The sequence below is a fragment of the Habropoda laboriosa genome, unplaced genomic scaffold (assembly GCF_001263275.1).
Source record: "Habropoda laboriosa isolate 0110345459 unplaced genomic scaffold, ASM126327v1 scaffold385, whole genome shotgun sequence".
NCBI classification, from domain to species: Eukaryota; Metazoa; Arthropoda; class Insecta; order Hymenoptera; family Apidae; genus Habropoda; species Habropoda laboriosa.
The window spans coordinates 127,672-137,192 of record NW_017100556.1 but is presented as its reverse complement, the minus strand read 5'-3'; the positions used below and the strand labels follow the sequence as shown (position 1 = coordinate 137,192).

The 9,521-nt window shown below is 41.3% G+C and overlaps 1 protein-coding gene across 1 annotated transcript in view; it reads left to right on the top strand.

Annotated features, from left to right (window-relative positions):
• Nucleotides 1-8,637, top strand: part of LOC108576590 — an 86,847-nt gene extending 78,210 nt beyond the window's left edge. The window contains exons 3-6 of the mRNA XM_017939606.1: nucleotides 4,430-6,284; nucleotides 7,132-7,697; nucleotides 7,743-7,861; nucleotides 8,467-8,637. Of these exons, the coding sequence (XP_017795095.1) occupies nucleotides 4,430-6,284; nucleotides 7,132-7,697; nucleotides 7,743-7,861; nucleotides 8,467-8,637 (2,711 nt within the window). The remainder of the gene's footprint in view (nucleotides 1-4,429; nucleotides 6,285-7,131; nucleotides 7,698-7,742; nucleotides 7,862-8,466) is intronic.
• Nucleotides 8,638-9,521: the final 884 nt, after the last annotated feature.

Sequence of the window (9,521 nt, the reverse complement as noted above, 5' to 3'; positions counted from 1 at the left end):
GACTATAATACAAAAATATTGGTTAAACAATTCCATGTTTCCTAATAATTTTCGCAACACATCGGTGTTCGACGATCGAGAAAATCCCTGATACCATTAAAACCTTATTTATCACCACTAATCTCATCTCCATCATTTAACAATCGAACCAAAAGGTTCGACTACACTCACCTCTCGAGCCCTTCACATCATTTCAATTATTATCCCAATTTCACTTACGTCAATTTTCCCCTAAAGATCACTATCGTACAATAGTCCCATACCTCTATCCGTACGAACAAAAGTAACCGTAATCATTTTCATACCGTGCTGCTCAACATAATTATCGCTCCGTCGAGCGGCGTTCCCCGGTTGATTAATTAAGGAACTAATTAATCAAGGATAAAGCGATGACGCCTTGGCGTCATCGTGCTCGAACTGTATATGACGCTGATAGCGTTGCACGTGGAAACACATGCGCGCTTTAATTGTGCACCGTGATGCATGGATGTAACTCGTTACCTTAATGAGAATGTAAGTCATCGCACTTGTCACGCCGCGTTCGATTTATCATGAATTCTCTCGTTTTACATCCGGCGAGATTGATTCGAGGAATTATAGTCGTGTTCCTATTGTACCATTTATTTTCACTCTTTTATCTTTCAATTTGCGTTAGGATACAATACCGCGGTATGCGAGAGTGAATGGTGGCTTATAATGTTAATGCAAGCGCGAGAGGGGTAAGAATAAATGATAAGGTTGAACGAACGCGTGTAATAAATTTGTAACAATCTGTAAATCACTTTTGTTTTTCGTCCCTTTGTATCGTCAGCGATGCGTGTAATTGGTTTATAAGGGGAGGATGGAATAAATTGCGAACGATGAAGCTTTCAAGTTTCTGTCAGCTTTTCTATTTTTTCGTTTCGTTTTTGAAATAAATTTATTAATTTAATTCTTAGTTTCTTATTTTCTCGTTCATTTACGATACTGAATTAAAATACGTCTTTATTTCGGGCTGGGACAGTAATCGTATCGAGATAAGTAAATAAGAATGGAGACAAAATGAAATAAATAAAATGAAAATGAAAAGAAAAGTAGAATGATTAATTACTTAATTATCTTCCTAATAAAATTACATTTTTGATTTTTCATGTCCTTACCTAAATCTTGACAAATTTTTTTATCGCATTCTTCTCTTCAAAGTTGAAGTTTCATCGGGAGAAAATAAAATAGATTCTGTAAAAATGCCCCTTTGCAAAAGGTTTCAACATGTCTAAAATTATCGAATTACAATATGACACTGAATCAGTCACGAGCATAATTCCGTGATCCACATAGCAAAGCGTTACTTAATCTTGACACTTTTCTCAATTCATGAATATTCCTCGTTATGACTTACAAAGGCGTCTCTCGTCGTATCAGAAATGCAAAAACTGTCTTGTTAATGAGGTCTGAATTTCCAACTCTTCGAATTCTCCTACAACTTTCCCTCCTAATTGAAAAAAAAATTCGTATTGTATGAACCTCTTTGCGTAACCATTTCGAACTGATACACAGAGTTACGCGCATAAAGTACATATCGCAGTACCGTGCGATAATTGTTTCTTATGTGTGAATACATACTATGAATACGATACGTATACTTCATTTTCTCCCTTGATTTGAATATAATAAACCGTAAGCATACATTTCGCAACGCGGATTATTCAACAGCGTGGCTCGTTAAAAAGCTGTTTACATGCAAAAACGAGGCTGTTATTTAAATAAACAAAAATTGTCTTTGACACATTGTTCTTGGAATATATTAGGCTTGTGCCGGAAGTACAATGTTTCCTTCTTTTCGTATGTTAAAAGAGGATCGACAAACTCCGTATTTGAACACTCTTCCATATTTTTTAAATTGCAATTCAAGTAAACGTAGAAAAATTAACCCCTTCACGTATGATTTCTTCTATAATTTCTGACTGTGCGTCCAAGCGTCGGCTGTTTTCTGTTTTAGTACTATATTAAGGAAGAAAATGCTAATGTGTTGTAGATTAGTTAAATTTGGCAATCTTCAGTTTTGTAAATTAAATGGAAAATTGGAATTAAAATGAATTTCTCTTAGTGATACAGCTCTTTTTATCAGATCTTCAGCAAAATCTGTGGCAGGAGTCTGAATCGTTGCTATACTGCTAGGGGTTAAACACGGAAGTGAATTTTCTTGGTAGTAATTTAGTGATATTTAAAATATGAAAATACTGATTTGGGATTTAATAGAAGAAGCAAGTTTGAGTAAAAAAATTCTAACAAATGTATGCTTGTAAATGGGTGAAAAGCTTGTTTGACACGTTCGCTGCCACCAGAAAATCGATAACACGCTGGGGAATACATTGTCGACCGCACATGCTGCGTTGGTGGCAACGAACGTATGAAAGAGTTTAAGAAATCAATTTCTTCTTTTCCTATATTCCGTTAAAGTGAAGCTTAATGTCCAGAGTGCTCTATTGAAGAATTTCTAAGAAACTAGCGATTATAACAAATACACAGACTCCCGGCATACACGTAAAAGGGTAATCTTTCAGAATACCTGCCAATTTCATATGTTTCCAAATGTAAGACTGCAATCAACCATAATTTTTCTTCTCGTGAACGAAGAAAAATCAGGTTGTACACATAGAGTATTACCTCATACATTCAACAATCACCTAAAAACCTTAATCTTCGCACAGCTTAAGACCGTGTCCAAAGGAAATCGTCTAGTTTGCAAATCGCTTATTAAACGTACCTTGCTCATTTCCACGAGTTCTATCAACCAATTAATCCCTGACCTACAGCTCTAAAACTCGTCTGTCGAATGATCAGTAAGTACACGTGTTCCATCATTTCCCATCACCTAACAAGTACGTACATATCTATCATGCCAAATGCTCGAACCACGATTAAATAACCAACAGTGATACACACACATGCACGCATATACACGGTTTTTGTGAACTCAGGAGTGCGGTATACTAGCGGTAGCTTTACCCGCTTATTTACTCGATAATATTTACATTGGCACTAAATGAAACGAAAGAATATTTTGCATAATAGTACGAAGTGAAGTAAAGTAAAGGTAACGTAAAGGTAAAGTAAAATAAGGTGAAATAAAGTAAAGTAAGGTAAGGTAAAATAAAGTACAGTAAAGAAAATTAAGATAAAATAAAGTAAAATAAAAAGCAGTACACAGAAAAATAAAGTAAATAGATAAATAAATAACGCGATAACGATATCTTCATTTTCTCTCACCTACGATTTCTCACATAACTAGCACACATACACACACACACACAGGCGCAGGGCGATTAAAGAAATCGCGAGGCAACGGGGTTAACGAGGTCGTATCACCAGCCGGCAGACCGTCTGTTGCGCGCGCGTTATCGCAAGAACACGTGTACCCGATACCTGAGCAGCCTGACAATCGTTCGCCATCCGTATTGAAGCGAATGGCCCGGCCCCGTTAACCGGGCTGACACCTCGAAAAAGTAGTCCCAAAATACGCGGAACCATCGGGTCGACCTGCCCCGGCTGTGTCGCGCGCGCTCAGCTTCCTCTTTTGCTCATTCCACGGGGGCGACCATATGTCGACCGCGAATAAGGATGCCGACGGGTGGTTTTTCTTCGCGCGGGATGGCCCGGTATCTTTTCTTCTGCTCCTTTGCCCCGGGAATCGCGCAGCTGAACGCCCTGGGCCGAATTCCACGAAGTCTTTCGGGTCTGCGTACTCGAGATGTTTGCTTCCCTACTCGTTTAGATCCTGCTTATGATGTCCTCTTTATGAAATTGTTTTGCTCCAATCAGGTGTTCGATCTTTTTGGGGGGAGACCAGGATCGAGGAGTAAACACGACCATCTGTTGTTACTTGAAAGAAAAAACGGGGCACCTTTGGGATCTTAAATCTGAGATTCGATGCTGTTTGACGCTCTTGATATCTTTCCAACTTTTTATTTCTTCTCTTTTTTTTTGTCTATGTGAAATTTATGTTTTTCCGAGTTAATTTTGTAAGATCGCTGCTTCCGTACCTTAATAAGGAACACCAATGGGAAAAAAATTAGGTGGCGTTATTTGCGCAGTGGGCCAAGTCTCGGCGTACCACCGCGAAGGACGTGGGTTCGATTCCCGGTTGGGGTCCTTCGATTTTTTCCTCGGTTTTTACAATTTGAATGCATACTTCCATGTTCCCTTATATGAGATGAATGATTCCAAGTGATTTAACACGTTCGCGACCAATTCTCTACATGTACGATATTATCTACATCGAATACATCATAAAAATTGCACAGTTTGAGTATTTAACGACTACTAGATTATGTATAAGTGCAGGCATCGATCGTATCATGTAAAACTGATAAAAAATAGCGAACCTATTAAACAAAATTATTCATATTAATGATTCATGTTTCTACGAACTATTCTGTTGATGTTCCAGGCTCGAGCCTAGGAGTCTGGGGACGCAGAATGAGCAAGAAGATAGACTCGTTCCGGCGGGCTGGTTCCCGCGAAACGATCTGCTCTATATCCGAGAGATCCGACACCTCGAACAACAACAATTGCACCGCCACGAGTAACAACAACATCTCCACCAAAATGGAGAAATCACTGCCAGACTTGAAGCTAGACTCCAAGCTAGAGAAGAGAATATCAGGAACGTTTCACAGATCACCCTCGCCCTTCAAATCCTTCTTCATCCGCATGGGTTCCACAGGGATGCTGAATTCAGCAAGAAACAACAGGCGTTCCCAGAACGTCGAAGACAGGTTGAAAACAACAGAAAAGGAGAACCTATTCCGTAGTTGTAGCACCAGTCAGTTGAACACCAGTCCAACGTACGTCAAAGGAGACGATCCTTCGGAAGGGATCGATCTTCAAATCTCGAGTCGCAAGGACAAGACCGTATCCTGCGACAATCTCGCCGGTCGTCAAAACGACGACGCGTTTGGCGAGAGTATCAACGACGCTACAACATCCTTGTACCCTTTAGGAAGCCCATCGATGACGAGCTTCAGCCCGTGCGACTTCGGACAGTCGCGAAACGAATCACCGATGAGAAAGAGCAGCAGCTGCGACTTCAAGGAGGCAAAGAAGTCCAGCTTCCCCTACGCTTTCCTCCGATCGAAACTCTCCGTCCTGCCTGAAGAACGTCACAGCACGTTCGCCTCGAAAGACGAACGACTCTTCAAAACCGCCTCCGAGGAGCATTTCCCCGCGTTGAAGATCGAAGACACCTACACCGGAACCACTACGCTAGGTCGACGGCGCACCAGGAACGGGAATCTCGTCAGAGGTAGCGGGAACAAGTCTCAGGAACCGTCCACCTTGAAGTCCGGGCGAAACTCGTACGCGGAGTTCCGCAAGAACGCGAGCAGGTGCGAGGACAGGTACAGCCTGAACCCTGGTCACCTGGAGAGGATCGACGACAACTTCCAGCAGGAGGACACCGGTTGCTACAGCTCGTACGACAGCAGCCCGATGTCTCTGAGGGGAAACAGCAACACTCAGCATCCCGAAGCTGGTCAGGATAGAGTAGACTTCTCCGGTAGGATCAACGAGTCCAGGTTCTCCGAAACTTCCTCGTTGAACGTGGACCTGGACATGGTGGCGACGTTGAGGAATCACAGGCGGAATTCCGCGCCCAGCGGCGAGCAGAGGCTCTCTTCTCATTACGTGAGCTCGAACGAGTCTGGTTACGACAGCGACGGACCTAGGGGAGAGTCTGCCGCTGCATCGGAGAACGAGGGTTTGAGTTTGAAGTGCACGGACAGCTCGGATACCAGCAGTGTCGTTGACTCGGAACTGGAAAAACCTATAAGAAGTTCTACCCCGAGCGAATGTCAGGAACAGGAGAATAGCAATGATTCTGGTAGAACGAGGAAGAACTCGGAGATCGAGGCTGTTGTCAGAGGTGGAAATTCAGAGTTGAACGATGGAATAGACGGACTTAGATGGCACCAGAGTAATTCTGGCCGACTGCTGCCGAGCATTCATCAAACGTACGACGATACCGCGATGAATTCTCAATTTCCAGTGTGCGGGAACGGGTTGAACGCGTTGCAGAGCTCGCCGAAGTCGCTCGACATCTCGCCCCATCGGATTAGATTGCAGCAGGATAAGAGTAGGTTTCTCAGCGACATCATTCAGCCGCCGAAGAGAGTGAGGAGGTGTCGACTGGTGCAGCTGCATAAGAGGGATCCTAAGGAAAGTTTGGGGATTCGGTTGGCGCAGCAACGATTAGGCGAGCTGCGGTACATCGTCGTTCAGCTGGAAAGTGATGGAATAGCGCATAGGTAATGGCGTTTAAATGGAACTTAATTTAGAAGGGGTTCTGGGAACGAGTTATACCAGTGTTCTTAGAGTGTTTGCGGAGGTTTGGGTCGATTGAGTGTAGTTTACCGAAGTCGTGTTTTTTTTTTTAGAGGGCATTTAAACGTGGGATAGTAATCTATAATAGAAATGTGTGAATTATGAATTGAGATGGTGTTGTGATAATTAACGCTGTAGAGGAGAGAGTTTTTAATGATGAAATTGGAAGATTCGTAGTAATAGCTGTATAGCTTTCACTGCAGGATAAAAGATTCGAGGAAATAAGAGTTTCTAGTGATTCTCAGTATTTTTTTTTTTTTTATTTGTCATGCATACATAGAGATTTGTTCCAAATTTTTTTCGATATTTTTCGTTTTGAGATACTTGAACTTTTCCTTTTGGACCATGAACTGAACCCTATTGAACCATATATGTACATAACTCTATTTAATTCTTCAATTTCCGATTATCTTGCAAAAATGGTACCAAATTATTCTGATATAAATCCACGCAACGTGGATTTGAGTTTTCCAAATTTTTTCAAAATCACCGACACTTACATTTCCCTGTGTCCCAATTTCACACAAAAGACTTGTAATTCCTAAATTATCACAAAAAAAAGAAAATAGCCAACTTCAAGTAGAACACCGTTCATTTCAACCATTAAATTCCCATTTACTCCAATTTCGCTTCCATTACCATTTCAACCATTAATTTCTCCTCAACACCTCTCACACTTCCCAAACTCTCCACCACCGACAAACTACCGACCAATCGCTCGAACCTTCAATTCATCTCGCAAATCACCTAACAACACGCGATCGTCCGCAGAGACGGAAGACTAAGGCTCGGCGACGAGATCGTCGAGGTCGAGGGCAAGGAGCTGAGGACGTTGGAGAGCCTGGAGGAGGTCCAAGAGTTTCTCAGATCTTTCACCGGCAACAAGATACGTCTGATGACTGCGTACGAGGAAACGGTGCCGCAGGTGTACGTCAGCCCGCCTGCCCTGCCTGGGGAGTACGAGTACCTGGAGAACGCGAAGAATCTTTCGAATCTGTCGTTGATCGACAGCGAAACGAAGCAAAACACGCAACTGGAACAATCGAGCAACAAACCCACCGCGGACGACAACGTGCAGTCCACGAAGAGGCCGGACTTTCTGCCGCTCTCCTGCCTGCCCAAGGAGCGCAAAAGCGCGGAGAACAGTCTGGAGTCGAGCACGGAACCGCAGCACTACTTGACGAGGCACATTGCCAAATTCGAGAAAGGCTACGGCAAGCCTAGCCTTGGTTTCAGCGTCGTGGGCGGCAGAGACAGTCCTCGAGGTGAAATGGGCATCTTCGTGAGGCGAGTTTTCCCCGGTGGCCAAGCTGACGTCTCCAAGTCGCTGTTTCAAGGTAAGGGGAACTGATTTAACGAGTTTCGCTCGATTAGTCGAATAGTTGGAGGATATTGGCACGTGGAAACCGCGAATGGAGAGTTTGGAGTTGGTCAAATTGCAGGAATCGTGGAATGGAGTATAGTAGGTTCTGTTCCGTTCTTGCTGGAGCTCAAAGCTGAGGTGAGAGATTTATAGATGCATTCGTTTACTATAAATTGCTGGAGGATGTAGTGAGGGATGGTTGTAAAGTGTTTCGAAGCAGTAAGTGTCGTCGAGTTTACGATTCTGTAATCTGATTAAGAGATTCCCCTCGCGTGGAAACAAGATCGAGGCGAAAAAGAAAATCGGATTACTGGAAATTATGGTACGGTCCGTAATTCGGTATTACGAGGTGCCAACAACGTTTCGGACTTTCAGTGTAGCTACATCTTGTATGGGAATTAAGTGATTTTCGAACGGTACCGTGTTGCTTGCGTAGCTTTGAAGATTTTGCAGTCTTTGGTTAATACTGAAATGATTAGTTGGCATTGTGGTATTATCGAGAATGATTGTTCCGCGTACACTCTCGTTCGTAAGTGTTAGGACATTTACAGAATGTGAAACAAAGTTAAAAAAAATTATCCAATGTGCAATCTTGTAGTGTAATATACAAAAATTAATGAAAATGTAGGTCAAAATTTTGTCACCCAAGGCTTAGTTTTTCAGAAAATTATACAATATCTGCGCGATTTTTATGAGTTACTATGTTCAAGAAAGAACAAAGACAACATTTTTTTTTTATTTAGGAAACCTCAATGGAGGTTTATATATACATGTGTAAATATATAAGTATACAGTTACATTATGGTCTTAACGAAGTAGTTCTTAGATTTACTATAACACGTATTTCTAGATCTGCAGGTTGCATTCCTTTAGAAAAGACGAAAGATGCAGACATGCTGCAATATTCGAGTTAGCAACCAACATTTCTACATTTGAAGGCAAAATTTGATTAACAATGTTTTATTATTATATATCAAGTAATTTTTGAAACTGTGTCATTGTGCAAATGTAATTTTTTCAAAAATTATGTTTAAATGAAAAAATTCACCCTGTATATATTTTTATTAATATATGACACTAACGCGATAAATTTTCAAACTCAACTTTTTCAAAAACTAAGCTCACATGAAAAAATTCTATTCTACATTTATTATTTATTTTTGCATAAAGAATCGCCTGCTGCTCGTTTGTACAATACTTTCAGCCGCACCATATATACTGTATTTCAATACTGTTTAATATTTCACTGTATTGAAATAAACAGACACATGCGACAGTGAGGAACGTATGGTGGTCCGGCTCCGGGTTTTTCGCAATTTTACGACCTTCCATGACAGGAAATGATTTTGTTCGCACCTCGTTGGACTCGTCTTAATATACACTATCGTATTATGTATAAAAAAATATAGCATTCCATTTAAAAAAGTTAAACTGACTTCGAAATCTCCCCCACCATACCCGGTACAAAAGAAATACTTATACCACATAATCTTTCCCCTCGTACCAAACAACTTTTGTTAAAACACTTTTTTCCTAACGTCACTTCCTTAAAAGATATTTCTCTGTATTGAGATAAAATAGACACCCTGTATATATTTTTTTTTATTAACATATGATACCAACTTGGACGAAAAAGTGTAATTTAAATGCCACAATACTTTCTGCAAGAACACAATGCATTTGCCCTATAATACCTAATTCCGCAATTAGGACACTGCACACGTACCTCGCAAGAAACATCTTCTACACCCAACAAACGTTACACACAACTGCAGCCTGGATCGCGCAAAAACCAAAT